General features: G+C 53.5%; 1 protein-coding gene across 2 annotated transcripts in view; it reads left to right on the top strand.

Annotated features, from left to right (window-relative positions):
- FSTL4 (follistatin like 4) overlaps positions 1–22,300 on the top strand; it is a 450,257-nt gene that overhangs the window by 375,958 nt on the left and 51,999 nt on the right. For both annotated transcript variants that reach the window (XM_067731745.1, XM_067731746.1), the window contains 2 exons: positions 4,719–4,885; positions 18,155–18,275. In XM_067731745.1, coding sequence (XP_067587846.1) covers positions 4,719–4,885; positions 18,155–18,275 — 288 coding nt within the window. The remainder of the gene's footprint in view (positions 1–4,718; positions 4,886–18,154; positions 18,276–22,300) is intronic.

The following is a 22,300-nucleotide window of genomic DNA, read 5'->3' as shown; positions in this document are numbered from 1 at the left end:
AGACGGGGCTGTGAAGGAATGGAGGGGTCCGAAGGGGCCCTTTCAGTGTCTCTGTGGGGGTCACAGGGTGTTGATCTGCCCAGCACACCCTTTCTGTCGTGACATCTGACCCCACCCCCAACCACCCAGCACCCGGCCCAGAGGTGACCACATGGGCCAGGCCTGTGGGTCGATCAGTACTGCGACTGCAGAGTACTCCATCCACCTGGCCTGGTTGATTGCTTCAGGGAAGAACGCAGGAGATGAGTCTGGGCAATTAGATTCCCCCCGTGCTTTTTGGCCGGGCTCTCAGGAAGGATCTGGGCCCTTTCTCTGGGATCCCGTGTACAGGAACAATGTGAGGGTGGGGCCGCCCCTGGACATCTTGCAGCCACGCAGAGAGTGCCACTGTTGAGGGCCTGGATGCTTGCAGCCTCCTCCACCCCCTTAGATTTTCCAATTACAGGCATTAAGATCATCTCCGTTCTTGTTTTTTTCTTTTTTTTTTCCCTAGGCTAGTTGAGCATTTCTGAGAGTTTCTGTTACTTAAGGCTGAAACGATCATGATAAGTTCACCAGTATGATTTCTTTCAATCTTCACCCAATGTCTGTCCAAGTGTCTCCTTATGTGAAGACTTCAGAGTCCCAGAAACATCTCATGAGGTCATCCTGGAGATGGGGACCAAGAGTGTGAGAGTCTCAGAATAGACAAGTAGAAGGTGCCAAGTAGGCACAAGCTTAGATCCCAAACCCCAATGGGATGGGGACCAGTGGGTACCATGTTGAGTCGCCTGGGAGGAGAAGGTGGGGCAAGGTCTGGGACTGTCCTCAATTCACGGTGAATCTGTGGGTGATGGGGAGCCACTGGTAGCTTTTGAACAGGGCTGTGATATATCTTGTACTCCAAGTGGTGACCAGGACACTCACGGGCAGAAGGGGCAAACGGGAGGGGTGACCGTACAGGAGGCTATTGAGGACCTGGATGGAGAGGGACGGGAGGGTTCCGGGGGTGTCAGGAGGGAAGCCCCTGTGGGCTTGGCACCTGTTCACGCTGCCACTTGAGGCATCACTTGGACCATCACGGCAAGTGGGCAAGGAACAGAGGCAGGTGGCGTTGAGGGAAGCAGCAGCCGGGCAGCTCCCGGCAGGACCGGGGAGAGTGAGCAGGGACGTCTGCTCAGAACCGTGCGCTCCGAGTCCTAGGGCCTGAAAGCCAGCCGGGCCCCCAGAGCCCTCCTAGCCCAATCCCTCATTATATGGATGTCTAAACTGAGGCCCAGGGACAGGAAGGGACTTGCCCGAGGCCACTCGGGTGTCACCAGCAGAGCCAGGCCTGGAGGCCAGGGTGTCCAGAGCCATAGCCAGGCATCTGCCCAGTTCGCTCGAGCCCCAGGCCGTGATGCCGCCTCATCTTTCCCTCACTGGGAAATCACCCTGGGAGATGGGGCCTGCCAGGGAAGACGTGTTGAACAGTAAATAACCAAGAGTGAGGAGCAGTTCATTTGCCATAAATACCTCCAGAATTTTAAAAGGATCTGGGGAATATTGACATGGACGAAATCTAATAAAACATTCATTTAATTAAACTTTAAATGACCCAAATATTTGCCGTTTGGTTAATATTTGTGTAGCTGACAGGAGCAGAATTATGATGGTTTTGTCAGTACTCATGCATTCTAATTTTGCATGAGTCTTTCCCGTGAGAATCACACATCTTCAGACATACAGATGTTCGAGGGTGCACTCAGGAAAGATGCGGGAACCAGATCCCAGCGGCGGATGGCGAGCCACACAGGCTTCCCACTCGGGTTTGTTTGTTTGTGTGTTTTTAGCCCTGTGCTATAGTCTCCTCCAGCCGTTTTTCTACAACTGTTTAAAATGGAAGACTTTGGGGCCGCGTGGAGGAAGGGGCTCCTACATTGCACGTAATCTTACATTCCCATGCTCCTAGACTGGTAATTAAGGCCCCTGGGACCCCACCGACCACACTGCCTCCCCTCCCCACCTGCACCCACATTCTCCCTTTCCATCTCCCCATTCCCGCCACACCCCAATCTTTTAAGGCAGTGGCTCTCAGGCCTCAGGTACCACAGAAGCCCCTGGATGATTGTTAAAACCTGATGCCCATCCTGCCACCAGACAGTACCAGCCTGGGCTCGAGGGGCAGGAGTCTGCGTTTTGATCAGTTGCCCCAGAGATGAGCTGCAGGTGGCGGGAGGAGCCCTACCTGGAGAAGCAGAGTTCTGGAGCCCAGGGGAGGTCCTGCTTCCTCTGAGGGCCCCTCCCTGACTTCCCAGTTGGCCTTTTACTTTTACTCTCACTGGTGCTCATACATGCAAAGAAAACATAGGTTCCTTTTGTAACATAACTGACTGCTTCATACACCCCACCCACCAGCCACTGGGAGAAAAATGTCCCTAAATGTTCAGTCCATTGTAAAGCTTAGTCCGAGCTGATCATTTTAACAGTCCACGTAAGTAATGCCCTGGCTAATAAAAATGCTTTGTGTCTCCAATTCCCAGCCCCCCAAGCTGGTTTCTGAGTGTAGAGGGAAGCGTGCAGCTGTCCACCGCCACCTCTGGTCCCCACCGCAAGGACCCCTGGTCGCGCTGTCCACGGGCACCCGCGGCAGAGGTCAGCCCTGCTGTGCTTTTGGTCTGGACACTCTCAGCCTAGTGGAGTCCAGAGTCCCCACTGGCATGATGCGCCCTTGAGGTCTGGAGGCCGTTCCGTCAGGCCCAGGTCTGAGAGTCTGATGCAGTCCTCAGGTACAGAGGCCCAGAGCACACCCTGACACAGCCAGGAACCTCTGGGCCCCTCCATGGCGCGAGGCACCAAGGGGGCTCTGGCAGACGAGCGCAGGCCCTGGCTCTCTGCCACATCTTTGTGGTCGCCTGAGGTGGTGGGGTGCAGGCTGCTTGAGGGAGGGTTCAGCCTCCTCCTAGAGCCCCCCGTGGTTCCCCTCACCCGCACACCAACAGGCATGCTCTCTGCCCTTCCCGCTGTCTCCCTCCTTCTTCCCACACGCCTGGGACGAGGGGGGCCTTCCACACCCCCTCCCACTTCCACAGAGCACGGAGCCTTGTGGCTCTTCTGAGGAGGAAGAGTTGTCTCCTCTGCACTTGGGCACAGTGGGAGCTAAACTATTTTAGCAAGTTCTTCTCTCCCTCTCTCTACCCCTCTGAATCTCCAAAGCCTGGCTCTTGCTACAGAGGGTTAGCGGCTTCTCTGCTGGAGCAATAAGCCTCATGACTCAGAGGTGGGAGGGCAGCAAGCAGAACATGATTTAAGAGGGAACTTGAAATGCATCACTTTAATGTTTGTAAAATACTACGCCGGTTGCGTCTGCATCAGTCACTCAGTGCTTATCTTTCCTCCTGTGGCTCCTTCAGCGGGAGTCACATTTTTCCTCTGTGTGATTGCCCCTCTCCACTGGCCTGTTGGCTCTTTTTTCCTTCTTTATTTCCATTTTCTCCATTTTTCATCAATCCATCCATCCAACAAGCACTGATTAAGCACCTAGTGTATATCTTGTTCCTCTTCGTGGTCCCAGGGCCAGGCCGCTGAATGTTTGCAGAGGAGAAAGGGCTTTGGGGCGCAGGATCAGACCTTAGTGCACCCGCTTTCACTGCACCTGCTTTGCGGCGCATGGCACCTACAGCTGTTTTTGCTCCCCTTCCCCTCCTCCTTGCCCACACACACTGGCGAGAGGGTGTGAGCACAGGTGTGCTGCCTGGTCACAGCTCAGAAGTGTCCCGCGGAGTCACAGAGCTCAGGTCCCAACTCTGTGCCTTTCTCCACACCTGTCAGGCCCCCAGGTCCCAGCGTCTTGGCTGGCATCCCAGAGTAACACAGGCCCCCAGAGCCAGCCCCCTCCCCCCACTCATGCTGCCTCTGGCTGCCTCCCCAGGCTCCCCCAAGTAGATTTGGGGGCAGAACAGTGGAGGGGTAGTCCAGTCAGTGAGCTAGTGACGCCCCTCCAAGCCTCATCCCATTCTGGCATTTGAATACCCTGAGTTTGATTTTTTTTCTCCAATCCTGAGAATTTCACAAGGCCTGTGAGTGCAGGGAGGTATTTCAGACCCTTCCTCTCTGTCTGATGGATGCTCAGTCTTAATGCCAGTTATCAAGTGTAAAGTGGCAAGGATTAATCATTTGTTCAGCCTAAAGTACACTTCAAGAAATTAAAGGCTGCGGTGCACGGCGGCTGAGCAGAAATCCAAATCCAAGTTCAGAGAGTCCTTAGACAGAAACAGACCTTCAAAGGTCAGCCAGTTCATTCCCCAGACTTCAGACAGTGCAACCTTTAATTTGCCCCCAGGTAGACGAGAAACCTGTCGGCCCGGCCAGCAGACCTTGACAGCACTTGGCAAGGCCCCGACTCCAGGGGGCCTGGAGAGCACAGGGCAGGGCCAGCACACCTGGCTCCCTGGTTTCGGAGGGGCAGCCCACACTCTTAGCTTGACTCACAGATCCACAGCCCAGATGCTTCCCCTACGCTAGCTGTGGTTCCTGACCTGATTTGCCTCAAACAGCCCTTTGAGCGTTTAGCGTAAGTTGTGGCCCCTCTCCCAGGAGGTGTGTCCATCTGTACGTTTAGTCAGCACAGCGTGGACAGTGTTCCTGCCCCCGGAATTTGCCCGAGGCCCCTGACCTGCAGTAGATCCCTGTGGCTGTATCCCTTCAGGTATAGACTCCATCCCCTGGGATACAGCTGACGGTTTCTCCTTTCCCTGCAGAGGTGGTACAGCTCAGCCTCGCCCCTGAGGAGAGGGTCAGTGTGGCCACAGTGACCGTGGGCCTGAGCACAGTGCTGACCTGCGCTGTCCACGGAGACCTGCGGCCGCCCATCGTCTGGAAGCGCAACGGGCTGGCCCTGAACTTCCTGGATTTGGAAGACATCAATGTAAGTCACCTGGCTCTGACTCTGAGCTCAGACGCACCTCCCAGGGAAGCCAACTGGGCAAGATGCCGAGATGCCATGTGGTAGCTGCAGGGCCAGAGGGCTTTCTTTTCACATCCCACGTTGGTGCCATTCAGCCTGTTGTCTGGTGTCTGGAGGTATCAGTCCCACCTCGTGCAGAGAATAGGATGGATGGTGGCTGCAAGCCGCTAGCCCGCCCCATAATAAGGTGAACAGGGGAGGCGTGGTGGGCAGGGCAGAGCATCTGGCTGGGTGGCCCCCAGGAGAGACTCTGGACCCTGAAGCTGGGGAGGATACAGACAGCTGGATGCCGAGGAGGGGGTATTCCCTGTGGAGGGCAGAGGTGAGCCTCTGGGCTGGGTTGGCTGGAGGGCAGGGGCAGCAGGGTGGTGAAAGGAAACAAGATCAGGCCAGAGGGGCCTGCCCAGGAGCCTTGTTTGCTGGGAGAGAGAGTATGGATGTGATGAGTTGAGCAGAAGAAGAGAGCTCCAGAGCTCTCACAGCCTAACAGGAGCAACGGGGGCCTCCTGGGTTCTGAGGGCGCAGGCGCCCCGCACTGGGGTCCCAGCATCACCCCACTCTGCCTTTATTACTGGACAGTTTCTTAAACTGATCCTCAGTGAGTTAATCTATTAGAAGAGCAACACTATCGGTGCCTCCCTTCTACTGGCCTTGAGGAATAAAGGGATTGAGTCAAGAATACGCACTGGCCCTGGTTTGGCACAGGATAAGGTGGCTTCCTGGGAGTTCATGTGAGAAGATGGAGTGGTGTCACCCACACAGGGCGCTGCCAGGATGGCTGACAGGTCTTGAGCTACTGTGACAGGAATACAAGTTTCAGGCAGAAAGGGGCAGCCCTGGTCTCCTTGGCTCAGGACAGGCCAACCCAGAATGGGCTGCTTGGCCCCAAGAAGGAAGGCCTGTGGGATGAGTGGTCAGTTCCTGTAGCCGCTGTGAGGTGGTGAGGGAGGTGCTGGGGCAGAGGGAGCTGGCCTGGGCCGTGTGACCCATGAGATGGACTAGTACAAAGGGCAAGGGACCAAAAAGAGACCAATTGGTTTGCTTAGGTGCAACACCAGTCCAGCCATCAGCCCTGCCCCGCAATGCAGTGAGCATCACAGGAGGCAGTGAGCTCCCCATCCCTAGAGGCATACAAGCTCAAGCAGGACCATGGTAAACGATGCTGCTAGCCACAAGAGGGCAGCTAAACTCCATGACCTTGAAGATCCCTTCCAACTCTGAGACTACTTTGTGGGGAGAGAGGTCCAGCGTTTAATCCTGCAGGAACCACAAAGTTGGAATTCTGCTACTCCCTAGACCCCTCTGGATGTGCCCTGGAGAACATGGGGGAAGCAGATGGGAAGAGGGGGTCACTCTAGAGTCCCACCCTGGGCAGAGCTGGGCAGAAGTGCCGTTTCCCCACCTTTGTCACACCAGGCAGGATGGTTTCCTTGCAATTTCCCCACTAGAGTGAGCATAGCCTATATCCCACCCATCTCTGAATGTCAGTACCAGCAAGCCTGGTGGCTGCTTGACGGTCAGATGCTGGGTGGGCAGAGTTCTTCATCTTCTGAGCCTAAGGTGCCCAGGGCTTGTCTGCGATCTTAGCAAGGGAAGGCACTGTCCTGTTTGTAAAGACTAGGGTGTGTGTGTGTGTGTGCACGTGCACGTGTGTGCACTGGGGCACACATTTGTGTATGCATCTCTTTCAAGGTGGGTTGCCAGCTTTTAACCATGTTTGGCCAGTAGTGATTAATTCAGAACTAGGTCAGGTCCTCCTGTGTGTGTCTGAACATCCATGTGCATTGCTTGATGCTCTGTTTAAAGACATTAGAAATAAAGGCAGAGGCAGAACTCCTCTTAATGCACTTGCCAGCGGTTAATTAAATTACTCTGAGTGTCTTTCCCCTCCCTCGAACATGCCTCCAGCACCAGCTCAATTGAATTTCTACTTTTCACAGTGAGGTTAGCAATTTGGGTAATTGTGGGTGCAACTGGAGATTAATGGCCTCTTGTTACCTCCCAGGAAACACTTGCTGCTCTGGGCAAGTCAGCTGCCCACAAGCAGGCAGGGGCCTGTGCTTCTCAGAAACCCCAGCGTGAGGGTGCAGGGCAGCGCCAGCCCCGCAGGGGTCCTTGCCCGATGCATGCAAGCACACACACACACAACACAACACAACACTCACACAACACGCTCACACACACACACACACACACACACACGCACGCACCTGCCTTTAAGAGGGGAGGGACACAGCACAGCCTACTCATGAAGGGCCAGGCTCTGGGGTCACAAGGACCTGGGTTTAAGCCTCAGTTCTGCCACTTACTAGTTGAGTGACCTTGGAAATAGCACTTGACTTCTCTAGGCCTGTTTCCTCCTCTGTGGAAAAGGGATAAATAATAGATCCTGCCTCATAGGGTTATAATGAGGATTAAGAGACACATGAAATTCTTAGCATATAATGTTCCATGCTAACTATTATCACTCTCATTTTCACAATATTACTAATTATTATTATTATTATTATTACTGCTCCCACCAGACAACACTCTCAACCCCTTGCAGCCCGAGTCCCCAGACAGCAGCCAGCGCAGTGTGGTGAGGCTCCCTGTCAGGCAGGTGTGACCCTGGGGTGCCCCTGCTGCCTGTAGTCGCCTCGATTCATCCGGAGGGAGACGCTGACCAGCCACCTCCGACAAGTCCAGGGCCGCCACCTTCTCTGAGCCTGTGGGGAAACGGGGATGAGGCTGTCCTCCTCGCGTGGGCATTTTCAGACTGAGCGTGTCCTAGGACAGTGAGGAGAGCAGCCCCAGGAGGACATCAGGCTGGAGATGGGTAGAGCTGGGTCATCAGGATTCTCAGGGCATTTCTGAAGCAAGATTGGTCAGGGGAGAAAAGCCCAGGGGGGCGCTACCCTGGTCGAGCAAAGATCGAGGATCGAGGGGTTCGTAGAGCCCCCCGGCCTGTGGCATCTCAGCGCCCTCCCCCACCTGCCACAGTCAGAGATGAAACACGATCACAGGCCTTGTAATGAGCAACTGGCTCCGAAACGCTGCAGGGGAAACAGGGGAAGCTGATCAGCTTACAAAACCCAAGGCGGGCAGAGGTGTGGGCCTCCTTTCTTTGTCATTTGTACGAGACATCTTGATTGGCAACAAAATATTAATCACTTTTTCACTACTCTCTTAATGAGAGGTTTTCATGAGCAACAAAATATTAATTTGTCTTATCTGTTAAGAATTCTGTTAATGAATTCAGTCACAGAGCTATTACAGAATGCCATGCTAATGACACATGTAATTAAACTTTTCTGACTTGCAAACATCAAGGATGCCTCAAGCCTCAGAATAATATTTGATCAGAAAGTAAATGTACCCTTGTAGCCCGGAGCCAAGCAAGAAGGAGCCACTTGGATTCCCCAGTGAGCAGTGTCGCTGTCAGGAGTCACCAGTGTGTACACGGCCATCCAGATGGCCTACGTGGGGAGCCATCCTCTGCATTCACGTAATAAGTGCCTGCGAGTGGCAAGCCCTGTGGCAGAGCGTGGAGCAAAGACATTCTCCCCGGCCCCGAGGGGGCAAGGTAGCACAGACCTGTTGTGCCCCGCCCCCGGGATGCCTGAGCCCCCCTCTGCAGGATGCCTCAGCCTCACTGCAGCACAGGCCATGAGGGGCCCTGCCTCAGCCCCGCCCGGGAAAACAAACCCCCCAAGCAGAGGGCAGCACTAGGTACCAGGAGTGCAAAGGCCCCCAGACAGGTGCTCCCCAGGAGGGGCGGGAATTCTGCCTCACCTCTCGGCAGCGGGTCTCTGGACTATGATACCTCCTTCTGTTTGGGTGATAAGAAATCAATCGTTTCTGCTCGTGCACGTTCCCCAGAGCTCACAAAGGGCGGCCTGTAATTTGTTTACTTCCTGGCCAGCTGCTGGGCTCTTTACAGAAGCAGCGGTGGGTCTGGCGGCTTCAGACCTGGCCCTGTGGCCCCCACCTCAGCCCTCAAGGGCCCACGGCCACTGCTCCAGCTCAGAAGCTGCGGGCAGGGGACAGGCACAGCAGCTCCCTGAGCACCACCTGCCCTGATCTTGGGCCAGGCTGCCGGCCAGGAGAGCACCTATGCTGGCGTGCCTGGGCGAGCCCACACCCCGCAGGCCATGCACCGTGTGCCTGTGGTCAGCATGGCCAGCCTAGGGCCCTGCTCTGCTCAGACAGCCCTGTGCCACATGGGGGAGGGCAGCCCGTCACTCTGGAGGGCCACAACCAGAGTCCGTGGGGGAAGTGTACCCTCAGGAAGGACTCTGCCTTAGGAGGCAGGGAGATGCCTCTCACCACCGGTACCCAAGTGGAAAGGGGACCAGCCAGGTGCCCCCCGAGGGCTCTCTGGGCTCTGGGGTTATACAGTGCTGTGATAAGGAAGTTGTGTGGGAAGCAGGGACGTGTGGGGCATGAGAGCCCTGCACAGGAGCCAGGAACCTTGCTTTTTCACCTGGACCTCAGAGCCTCCATCTTTCCTGTCTCCCGAGGCCTGTCCCCTGAGACAGGCATCGGGGCTGGGGTGGGGGCCCATCCATATGGGGCAGATCCATACACTTCTCGCCCTACCCTGGGCTCCACACTAGGTGTCCTTGAGGTGAGGGGGGAGGCTGCCTCACTTTCTGCAGAAGTGGAACCCATCCCAGGCTGCAGCGCCCTGCCCAGACTACACAGTAGCTACTCAGGAAGTAAAGTGACCGTCCCCTAACCCAGTCTTCACACCCTGCCCCAACAATGTCAGCTGCCCTCCCCTCGTAATTGTCTTCCTCACTGTCCCTTATATCCCCAAGGACAGGGGCTGCCCATCAGGGGAGGAGAAGCAGGGAGAAGACATCCCCAAAGTCCCAGAAAATAGCTGACTCCTGAATCCTTGCTAGCGTTAATGCTGGTGTTTCTACCATTGGTACTAAGCCACTGCTGTGTCCAGGAGCCAGTTTCCATGCTAGTCCACTCACAAGCATTTAATCCTCATTGCAGCCCTGTGAGGCAAGTGGGGTTCTGTTAGTCAGAGGGTCCAGGAGCTTGCCAGGTCCTGCAGCCAGCCTGCACACCCCAGCCAGAGCTCCCCAGGTTCCTTGCTCTTAGGACACAGCACCTAGCACCAAGCATTGCCAAGGCCTCGCCCTGGGGCAGCTGGGCCTGCCTCCTGCGTCAACAGTAACCGCTGCAGTGTCCGAGCCCCAGTGGATGTGTCCCCTCCTGGTGCAGCCCGTGTGTCTGGTGCTCCAGATCTCATTAGCCACCAGCCTCTGCCACAGCAAAGAGAAGGCAGAAGGCTCTGAGACCAGCACGTGGAATTGTTTGGCCGAGATATTCTTAGGGAGAGGAAAAATTTTTCTATTGTATTCTTTTTTAAAAAAAGGCTTATAGCAAACCCCATATATTGCAAATGACTTGAAAAAGCCACTCTTTTTTTTGCTGTTTTTTTTTCTTTCACCAAATCTCCCTATTGGGGGCTTTCAGATGTCGGCAGGCAGAGTACAGTGACAAAAGCAGAGAAACAAAACCCATTAAAAGAAATTATTTGTGGCAGTGTTTGAAGGATGTGTTAAAAGATTCCCTTTTTCCCCATGCCTATATGGGGAACAAATAACTCTAATGAAGCATATGCTCTTAGCCAGCTCTTCTTTGGAAGTGAGTTATTAAAAAGACCAAAAGAGAATGATTTAAGAGCTCATGACTCATTTAATTCTTATTGTCTTTGTATGAACCAGTCATGAATCTATTGTAAAAAGATGAGAGGCGTTTGATTAGCACGGAGAGCTGTTTGCCACATGCTAGACAGTGGTTGTAGGTTCTGCATTAAAATAATCTCGTTAAACGCTTGGGTACATTTTGTTTTAAAATCTTGGAAAACAGTATACTTGAAGCACTCAAAGCCTTTGGCCAGCTCGTGTCGAAAACCCTGGTTACAGATGAACAACCGGTTCTTTTGAGCTTTGGATGAGCTCAAACCACAAGGAGAATTGGCCAGAGCTCTCCAAGAGACAGGGCCCGGGCCCATGGTACATCAGCCTGTGGAACTCGTGGGGGTCTCTGCCCTCCCAAATACCTCCACTGGCCTTTGCTTTCTCAGTGGCCTCCTCAGGATCACCCCTCTTTCCCCATAGTGTTACCGACCAGGGTTCTTGGCCTCTTTAATCAACAGAAATTGATCAGAGGCCAGACAAGAAATTCAGGTAAGGCTTTATTGGGGCCCCTGCTGCAGCAGCGGGGAGTGAGAACAGCAGCGGGGAGTGAGAACAAACAACAGGTTCCCTTGCTGACTCACTAGCTGAGCGGGGTGGAACCGGCGAGCTTATTCTTTATATGCGGTGAGAGTAGGGATGTGTCCAGGGGGGTCAGGCTGGAGGGCCAGCTTATGTGGTTTGCCCACCCCTTCGGTGGTGTTGTGTGCAGAGGGCATGCGCAGTACCCTGCTTTTGCTCCCGACCCCTTGGTTTTGCTCCAGGCTCTTCAGAAGTGGCAGTTGGGTTTTTTGGTCTCTTTGTATCTTTCGTCCATAATTTGCCCCAACGGCAGCATGCACGCAGTTATTTTTAGTCCCACACAGTTTCTTTGTATTCTGTTGCTCGAGGAGGGGTGTGTCCAGGTGCAAGCACTGCAGCAAAGGGGCCCAGGTCCCAACCTATCTCAATAGTACTAGCTTCAAGGCTTTACTTGTGCTCAGTGACCTCTTCTGGCCCCATCTCAAAGGTACAGAGTCCCTCAGGAAGGTTCTGATCCAGCTTCCAGACCCTGAATGCAGAGCCCCAAGCCCTGCGCAGGGGAGCTCACATTCAGGCTGTTTTCAGGCTTTATCTTATAAAAACGATGCTGTGGTGAACATCCTTATACATACCTCTTTGCACATTTGTGTAAGCAGCCCTGTAAGATAAGTTCTTAGAAGTGGAATAACTATACCCAAGAGTGGACATGTTTTCAGTTTTGACGGATATTGCCAAATCTCCCTCCAAAAAAGTTGCACCAGTTTATACTCCCTCCAATGGTGTATAAGATTTTTAAACACCATAGCAGGAGAAAATTCCTGATTGCAAGCCTTGTTGGTCCCTGAAATGAGCCATGGAAGGAAATTTAATCAAATCCTCCCTGGGGTGTTTCCGGAACAGCAAGAATGCCTGTCAGCTGTCTTGGCTGGGAGTGTGATCCAGGTTAGAGGAGCTGGTCGGCCCTCTAGGCCTGGGGACTCGTGATGCAAGGGGCCCCCGGGGGGAGGGTTGCAGGGTTCCCAGATGAGGGCAGCAGGTTCGAGACGCTGTGGAAGTTCAGTGGACCCTGCAGTGCAGTCTAGCGCCTGAGTCCCTTCCCACCCAGGCTGGGCACACGGGGCTGATCGGTTAAGGATCCGAAGCCCCATTCAGGGGCTCAGGCCTGCAACGCCCCGGAAGGCCCCAGGAGCTGCCACTCATCCACGTGATATACTCTATAGAGTCCTGGCCAGTCAAGAGGTGTCTGCCCTCTGGCCTCTGGGGATGGACGAACTGGTGCTCAAAGCAATGTCTCTGGCGTGAGCCTTCTCGTACAGGTACCCAGGCCCCTGTGTGCACTCAGACACTCAAGCTTGCTCCCAGGGCAGATGCTTAGCATCCACACAACTGGGTCAGAATCTCCCCCATTTGAGTTCTGGAGCCAATTACAAAGTTAGAGACAGCAGTTCATACGAGAACGTCCTCAGTCTGATACCAATTTCAAGTTTGGGGAGTTCCCCAAACTACCTTTAGGTTTAATAATTTAACTAGAAGGACTCACAGAACTCACTGAGAGCTGCTATACTCACAGTTACGGTTTATTATCAGGAAGGAGTACAGATTAAAGTCAGCCAGGAGCAGAAGCCCACAGGACAGAGTCCAGGAGGGTCCAAGTGCGGAGCTTCCATTGTCTCCTGGTGCGGTCATGGCTCCCAGCATAGACGTGTAACAACATACCTACCAGGGAAGCTCACCCAGGTCTGTGTCCAGAGCCTTCACTAGCGCTCAATCCCGTACTGCCCGCGTGGCTGACCCCTCGTATCCAGCCAGGAGACAGGAGGCAGAGCTGGTCCCATGTGGTGCAGGGCTCCCTTCATAAATCACATTGTTAGATGCTCTGGTTTGCTCAAGCAAACAAAGGCACATCCCGAGGCCTAGAGTTCACCTCCCAATAGCTGAGGGCAAAGGCCAGACTTCTCTCTGGGTAACGTTACTCCTTCACTTCACTTCCTATGGCTCCCCACGAGCCAGCACTCTAGGCTGACACACCTCCATTCTTTCAGCAAACACTAACTGAGCACCCATTATGCACCAGGCGCCATGCCACACATGGGCACAGAGAGATGAGGTGCCTCCCCTCTGGCACTGACCACGTAAACCGCAGGCAGCAAGTGGCTGCACAGTCCGGGGGAAGCCCGGAGCCTCCCCACAGTGCCTTCTCCCACACCTGTGGCTCCCTGCCCTGGGCCAGGCCTGGGAGTGGGCAGGAGGACAGACCCACTCCAGGCTGCTCACACCGAACGGGACTGTCCATAGCAGCCTTCCCCTGGGGGCTCAGTGGCCACTTAGGCATTGCTTCAAGTTGCAGAGACTTCTTTTTTAAGAGGACTTTGATCAAGAGGACTGCTTCTGCAGGCCCTCGCAGAGTGACAGGTCTGTCCTCCGAGGGGCTAGAAGGAGGTGACCAACACGGGAACCCCAGTGTGAGTCCGAGGGGTCAGCTGTGTAGAGAGAGCAGGGGTTTGGAACATGCGTGTGCACACATGCTGTTTACTGCATGTGTTCACAAGGATGTTTGTCTGTGCCCACCAATGATGCATCTGGTCTTTGCTGGGTCTGGATGATGGATGTGTGTGTTCATGTGAGTGCAGACATCTCTGAGGACCGGCCATCACCAAGGCGCCACATCGCTCAGTGTTTGGGTGCATTTGTGCAGGTGGGATGCTAGGGTTAGTGAAATTCTGGGGGCCAGAGTCAAAGCAACCTGGGGGAAAAGACCCTCTCCTTTACTCCATCCTCTCCAAAGAGAGCCAAGAGTGCTCCTGAGAAGGGCAGAGCTAGAAAAGCTCTGAATAAATGTTCCTAAACTTTGTAGCACTGACAGTACCATTAACCTAACCTCTGAAATCACTCTGGAGTCCTTGTGTCTAACGTTTAGTCACTAAATAATCAGCACTGATGGCTCATCTTCATATTACTTAGACCTGACTCACATGTATCACCATGACAACATCCCCCATCTTGCCTCTGCTTAAATATAGTTTAATACTGAAGTTTCGTTTAATTACTTTATTAAGGGCAGATACCTAGAAAATAGCTTTTTAAAAGGCAAAAAAAAAAACGTATCTTTAAGTAAAATGTCTCTTTTCCAAAGACAGATGTGCATCAATACAAAGAATGGTCTCATCTGGCATCTGTTTATTTCTGGAAGGAACCTTGATTTTGCTAATACATTTCTACGCATCAGAGCAAAAGAAAAAAAAGCCATCCATAAAAAGACAGTTTCAGAGATGCAGTCAAGCACTGATAGCAGCATTCAGACACACCTCAGAAAACCTTCAGGAGAAGAAGGATTGCAGGTTTAGTTTTATGTAATTTCATAAATCAATTTATAAAGTAATTTCCTTACATCCAATGAGGTAACTTTGATTTCTGTAGCCAGTATTCATGCTTTTTAATATGCACTTTTTTTCTATAATTATATGATGCCTATTGTTTCAGCCCAGAGCCATTATTTTATTTAGTACAGAGTCAGGTTCTCCCCAGAGCCTAACTCACAGGCTGATAATGAGTTAGGTGCTCAAAGTAGAGCCATAAGGCATCTGGCAACCCCCACACCTCCACCCCTGAGCGATCACCCAAGGGATATGCCTCTGCTCCCGGGAGCAGTGAGGAAAAGCAGACCGAGAGGTTAAGCAACTCTGTTAGGGGCTCCCAGAAGCCATCAGCCCGATCTGGGACTACACACACGGGCTCTGCCTGCTGCACTGAGTTGAGCCCTCCCAGTGTGCCCAGACCTGTGGATGCAGCGTGGAGAAGGGGGCAGGGTGGAAAGGCAGGGACAAGACCAGCTCTCTGCCTCCCCTCCAGCCACTTGCTTTGGACCCCGGGTGATTGGTAACATTTGGGGGCACAGGAAGGCAGGAGGTGGGCGCCTCCATTGTCAAACCCAAAGAACAGGAACCAGGGCACAGCCCCTGCAGAGAGCCTAGCTCAGCGCCTTGTACAGTCTGCTCAGCGAATATCTACTGAGGGCTTGCTCTGTGTCAGGCCCCGCTAGGCACTGGGGACACAGCAGTGAGCACCAGGCGCGAGGGTGGAGCTCACATTCTAGTTGGGGAGACACGTGGCAAGCAGTGTGCTAAATGGGAGTAAGTGCGTGCCAGGTGCTCCACGGGGGTTACAGACAGGGCCGGCAGATAACATATGAGCAGACTTGAAGGAGGTAGAGCAAGACAGACTGATAGTCCTGGGGTAGTGGGACAACAAGGAGAAGGTTCCTGAGGGGGCAGAATGCCAGGCATGTTGGAGCAACACCAAGGGGCCACAGTGCTGGAGAGTAATGAGCAAGGGAGAGTGGAAGGAGACGGGGCAGAGAGGGGACGGCAGGTCATCCCTGCAGACCCTCTAGGGCTGGGACTCCGAGTGAGGGGGGCGTGGTCTGGCTGCGGCACAGAGGGGCAGAGGCGGAGGACCGTGCATCTGGCCCACGGCAGTAGCAGTGGAGGTGGTGAGAGAAGGTCAGACTCTGAATATATTGTGCAGGAGAGCTCTACTTTCTCACCCCGTGGGGACTGGACATTTGTTTTGCTTTATGGTTTTCAGGGTTTTTCTGAGGCTTAAACAAAGCGACGTATGTCAAGATTCCCAGCACACAGTTAGCTCGTGGAGACCGTAAGCTGGTGTTATTACTGTGGGAACCTCAGCCTGGGGGCTTTTCTCAGCCTGGGGTCCCATGACCACCAACCCCACTGAGGTGGCAAGAAGAGCAGGGGGTGCCAGAACCTGAGACTGACTCCGAGGAGGGCCCTCCTGTGAGGAAGGGCCGTGGGTATGAAGGCTCAAGAAGGCAGCACAGAGGGAAAGGCCAGGGGATCCAGCACCAAACCCCTTACACACAGCTCTGGCGTTGCCCTTTGGGATGGAGTCTGTCCAGGAACCCACCAAGTGAGGTATTGAGGTTCCCCAAGGTGGGGCCGCACCCAGCTCCCCAGCCCTCTTTCGAGATGCCATTCCACCGCTGAGACTCCAAGCAAAATGTATTTTCCTGCAGATTTAGGTTTTGACACAGGAAACAGCTTAGATTAGAAATATGTCAGCCCCAGAACTGACTGACCATTAACTTTTCATAAGCAACTCAGGTATGAGCCCTTTATGTCTCTGTTATGACGCAGGACAAATAAGCTATCTGGTATTTTATTTTTATTAGGGAAGCTTCCACTGCGTGATAGGAATGGGGCTTTTTACAGCAGAGCAATGTTTCAGAGAAAACTCTAAGAGTTTCTTACAGCAGCCTTCTCCAGTATTTCACTCCACTGGGAGCACTTCTGAGTATTTTTTCCTTGATACTGAAAGCAGGCTGCATGCATCCACTCTCCACCTTCCAACCTGTGCCTTAACCCAAAACTCTCTTGGGCCTGCACCCTTCGTTGGGTTAATTAGCCCGAAAGCATCTTTAAAGGACTCATGATGGTTGTGGCCGGGCCCTTGGACAATCCTTGTGCCACACTGACTGGTGGCCTTCCATCCCTCCTGCCACGAGATTGCTTCTGTGGAAAAAGGAAGCTCAGGAAGGACAGGGAGAATGACGGGAGGAATGGTTTGGTGTTGTCTCCAGGGGGTCAAGAGGAGTTTTGCATCTTCTGTTAATAATAGGAAAAGTAGCAGCCCCCATGTATGTCTCACTTCCCACACTGGAAAATGTACTCGTGGGCATTCTCTTGCCAGATCTCCCCATCACCCCAGGAGGCAGATAGGGCATATAAATTGTCCACAACTTACAGGTGGGGAAGCCAGTGCCCAGAGGGATGAGGGAACATTGGTCAGTGCCAGAGTTCAAGCTAAAACCTGAGTATCTTGAGTGCCAGCACTGGGCTTCCCCCATCACGCCTCACAGCTAGTACTGCCCAGCCCTGTTTCTCACCAGGGAGCCAGGACCTCCTCTGTCCCATCAGCTCTGAGCACCACACCTCAGAGGTGTTTGGTAACTAAAGCCAAACATGATGAAAGGTCTCCCTGAAACACCGGTAATTCCATTCCCCAGCACGTCTGCAGTTGGTGCCTGGACAGGGCCAGCGTTGTGCATTGTTCTGCAGGAGACAAGGCAGCTGGCTGGAAAGGCCCTGGGGGAGTGCTGTGTGCCCAGCGCTCACCAGGGGACTCTGACCAGCTCAAAGCCCCCTCCTGCCCATCCCTCCCCACATGCTGGCCAAATAGGATCCCAGTCTGTGAGGCTGCAGAGGTCACAGGGACAGGCCTTACTGAGTCGTTTCTCATGGAACCCCTGGCGTCAGCCCCTCCTGCTCTCTAGTACATCCCTGCCCTTGTTTTTTGTTTGCCCTCATTTTCCTCAGAATTCAATTTCCCTTCTCTTAGGTTACCCAGATCTCTGTAAGCTGCCTGAAATTATTTGGAGATGGAGGTGAGATCTAAACCAGTGGTAGGCAAACTATAGCCCATGGGCCAAAGGCAGCCCACCACATTTTTTTAAATAAAATTTCATTGGAACATAGTGATACTCATTAATTTAGGCATTGGTATGGCTATTTTCATGCTACAAGGCAGGGATGAGTAGTTGACAGAAACCCTATGGCCCAGAAAGCCAAAAACATTTGCTATCTGGCCCTTTAAGAAAAAGATGGCTGACCCTAAAGGAGGCCGCCCTCCAGAGCTTCTCAACAGGTGGACAGGAGCTCAGGAAACGGGCCAAGCAGCAGCACAGGAGGGGCAGGTGAGCCCAGCTGTAGAAATGGAGAGGGAGGGTGCTGGGGAAGGTGTTCAAGCCAGACCTCACAGAGAAGGTGAACAAGATCTTAAAAGGATGTATAGGGTCTGGGCAAGCAACACGGAAGAGACATGGAGGTCCTGCTGCCCAGCCCTGCAGAGAGCTCTGGTTGAGTAAGGGGACCAGGCAGAAAGGAAGTCTCTCGCAGCTACAGGGTTTCTGTTTTCCTGCAAAACCAGAGACCTGGCTATGCTTCCCAGCTACTCAACAGAGAAGCCAATCTTGTTGTCTTCCTTGCCCAAGCAGGACTTTGGAGAGGACGACTCCCTCTACATCACCAAGGTGACCACCATCCACATGGGCAATTACACCTGCCATGCCTCTGGCTACGAGCAGCTGTTCCAGACCCACGTCCTGCAGGTGAATGGTTAGTAAATGGCTCCATGCATGTTGTCCCCCCAAAGTGTTCCCAAACGCTGCTCAGAACAACCCTCCTCCCCTCCTGCATTCTGACTTCTTAAAGAAATACCTGACCCCAAAATGTCCCATCTTTCCTGTAAGTAAAGAGGGACTGGGGAGGGGGGTGGGCAGGCAGGGGCAGAGTCTGCCAACTCATTTCCTGGTCTGGCTTTCCCCAAAGCCTCCTCTGATGAAGTGAGTCAAGGTGGGAGGGGGTGAGTCACTTAGGCAGGTCGCACCCAGCATCTCCAGCAGGCCCCTGTAGAATGTGGAGTGTGCCCTGTAGGCGATGTTACCAAACCGAACTTGGGTCCACCCGCCTGCTCAAGGTATAGCCAGTCTGCTGGCACTGGATTGTGGTGAAGGAAAGTGCAGCGTTTACTGGAGGGCGCCAGGCAAGGAGTCCAGGCAGCTAGTGCTCAAAAGGACCCAACTCCCGAAGGCTTTCAGGGAGAGGTTTTCAAAGACAGGGGGTTGGGGGGGGGGGTGCTGTGGGGCGCGTGATAAGCTCGTGGACATTCTTTTGATTGGTTGGTGGTGAGGTAATCGGGAATCAACACTGTCAACCTTCTGATTCCAACCGGTCTGGGTTCTATGTACTTGTGGACAGCATAGAGTTAACTTATTCCACCTGGTGGGGGTTTCAGTATCTGCAAACAGCTCAAAGGACATGGCTCAGAATGTTATCTATAGTCCTTGAGGAGGAACTAAAGGTCCTTGACTTTGTTTAATGACTAAACTATTATTATTTTGTCTTGCTTAACTGTTTTCCTTTCTGCATTTTCTCACTTGTCTGATTAAATTTATTCTTTGGCACTCAGGGCAGGCCTGGGAGTCTAAAGGTTTTCTATAGACAAGAGGCAGGTGGAGGACATGGGGGTTGGGGAGGGAGTCTGTCCCGGGAAGGCCCCATAGGGTCCTGCTCGATTACAGTGACATGGAGATGGCAAGCTGTTGTGGTCTTGATCCAGTGAGAAGCAGACACTGTCTAGAACATGCCACTCCTCCTCCAGGTGCTGTGGACCCAAATCACTTATCCAGTTGGGAGGCCTTACTTTCTGCAAAAGGGTCTGCTTCCCACCTCCCTCCCCCAGAGGCTTAAGGAGCCTCAGCTGGGGCCCGGCCAAGCAGAACCTCAGCAGGCTGCCTGTCTGCTTCTCACAGGCCCCTGTGTTGCCAGGACTCCCAGAAGCTGAGAAGAATTAACCCCTGCTGCTGACCACGTCAACAATTAACAATAGTTCTCTGAGACGTTCTCTGGCCAGTCCCTGGGCTAACACATCACATGGACTCTCCCAGTCAGTATATTTTAACCCACTTTATGGATGAGTCTCTAGGTAAGGTCACTTTCCTGGGGTCACACCACTGGTAGGTGTCATTCTAGACCCAGCCTCTGTCACACGGCTGGCCACTCCAGCCATCACAACAAACAAGCCATCACAGTGCCGTGGCAGATCAGCACTCCAGGGAAACTAGACGTGTCCAGCCACGCCCAGCTGGGCGTCACTGCTTTCACCAAGCAGGCCTGAGCAGGGCGTCTGTGCACCAGAGAATAACGTGAAAGCTCCAGGTCAGCCCCAGACCCTTTGTGCCAGCTGTGTCCAGGGCTTCTGCTCTGATAAAGTATACACGGTGTTGAGAATAATTACATCATGAGGTTCAATGTCACTTACCTCTGGGATCCTGGGTGACAGGCCATTTAAGGACAACAGAGTGAGCTCAGCTTGCCTCTACATTTGTCTTATAGGATGTTTTAGGGATTTTTATGTTCATATGTGCCGAAGCCGTATTTTATTAGTATTTCCCTTGAGCTGGGACGTATTTAATCCTTTGGGGCTTTGTGGCTGTGTTTGTTGGCTTGAATCAGGGTGTACAATGAAGTTTCTGGATTTCATCAGAAATAACCCAGGGGTTCCCAGTTATAACACCCCTGGGTGAGTCATCCCCGGCTGCCATTCAGAGGCCAGCCTGGTGTGCAGCAGGCGGGCAGTGTCTGGGCCGCCCCCTGAGCAGGGCTACTCCAGGGGCAGAGCCTGTACTCTGCAGTGTGAAGACGGCTTCATCATCTAGAGCTGGAAAGTGGTGCCCAGCCTTGTACAGTGTTGGTGAATGTGTGGTTGCACAGCTCCACACGGTTTGGCCCAGGTCCCTCAGGTCCTCAGACCAGCCTGAAAAAGGGAAATCACCCAGGATTCCCAGATCCTCCATCCAGCCCTTCGCATCCTGCCCCCATCTCATAAGAACCGAGGGTACAAGGAGAGGGCTTGAGCCTGGTCCCCTTCATTTCCTCCAGAACAAATCTGTGGGGAAGGGAGGGGATCCACCAGCCCAGGAACCAGAGTAACTCGTGAGTGAGAGCCTGTCCTCGCCTCAGGCGCCTGCAGGAGACTCTGTGGTCTTAAACACCTTTAATACACGAATGGCAGGTCCACGGTGCTGGGAGGGCCCTTCTGCCTCCTGTTCCCCCAGAATTCTGAGACAGAGCTCATGATGGGAATGAGCCATTTCCTCCCTCCCGGTGCTGAATCCGGGAGCAAGGCCCAGGCCCACGGACACCATGTGTTGCTGGGCTGAAAGTAGAGACTAGGCTGCTTCCTGTTGCTACCCGAGTGGGGAGTGGACTCTGTAGCTGGCACTGGACAGTTCTGTTCGAGCCTCCCCAGGCACTCCACTCCTACCCACCCCCCAGCCCAGCGATTGCTAAAGAGGCTGCTTAGGGCTAGGGGAGTCTAAATAGCAAAACCTCCCCACTGAGATCCAAAGAGAGGCCCCCTGAGATCCATTTCCTAATTGCTGAGAGATTTAAGGCTTCTCTTCCAGCCCAAGTACTAGAGTCAGCGGCTGCATGCCGGGACCTCTGTATTTTGCGGTGGGCTTTCCACCTCATCCCATGGCTTACTTCGCTCAGTTCCATGACGGCTGGGCTGGGCCATTAGGGTGGGCCTCACTCCAGGAGCCCACAAGGTCCCTGAGCTGGGCTCACCCCCAGGCACGTGGGGGTGGCATTTGGGTCCATTAAGCAGCTCCCTCATGGGAGCACCATACTAAGGTAGATCTGGTGTTGCCTCCCAAGGACATGAGTCCATTGCCTGCTGACCGAGGAACAAGATATGAGGTTTTCAGAGTATTCCAGAAGTGAGGCATGCTGTGTTGAGTGAGAGGGAAAACCTCCCTATCTGTGTGGGAAGGTGGGAAGATGTCATTGAAAGTAAAATGGTACGAAAGACACAATTACAGTAGGAACATTTACTGAATAATTACTGGGCACCATCTCTGTTTCACAGATGAGGAAACTAGGGCTCAGAGAGATCAAGTGATCTGCCCAGGAACCCCAGCCCTACAATTAGTACATAGCTACAAAACGGATCTTGACACCAAAGCCTAGACTCTTGACGCCTTCTCCGCCCCATCCTCCCCTTTGGGACATTGCACTGTTGCTGTGGGTGAATCCAGATGTGGTCGTTCAGCAGGTCGGTGTTGATCTGCTGTCAAGGGGGAGCACACTGTGGGGGACCGGGGACAGGACCCCTGCCTCGTTTATCCCTGCCCCGGGTGCTGAGCTCACGCATGGTCAGAAACAGCTGGCTTAGCGAGCATCCAATGAAGGACCCACAGCGCAGATATAAGGGCAGGCCCCGCCCGCAGCAGGACTGAAGTTGATGACCTGCACGGCTTGGCCGTCCAGCTCCAGGTGGGCTTGGCAGATCACTGTGCAGATGCCCGATGCTGCTCAGGTTCCCAGGGGGAGGCCCAGGAGGGCTGGGCTGCTGAGGAAGGCTCACCGAGGCGGTGGGCACGGGGGGCTTCCGGGCAGGAGGACTGGGAAGGTGAGAAGGCACCGTCTGTGCTCAGGACAGAAGGAGCACTGCTTTGCTGAGGCATCTCGTGGAGAAGATGTGAGAAAGCTATAACAGATTCATCTGTGGGATTTGTTCCTTTTTGTCAGTCATCCCAAGCGTGAGTCAAAAGCATGAAAGATGTCCCAGAGCAGCT

This window comes from Pseudorca crassidens, chromosome 3, assembly GCF_039906515.1.
Source record: "Pseudorca crassidens isolate mPseCra1 chromosome 3, mPseCra1.hap1, whole genome shotgun sequence".
NCBI lineage: Eukaryota > Metazoa > Chordata > Mammalia > Artiodactyla > Delphinidae > Pseudorca > Pseudorca crassidens.
Note: the sequence above shows the minus strand (reverse complement) of the source record. Positions and strands in the feature narration are given on the sequence as shown.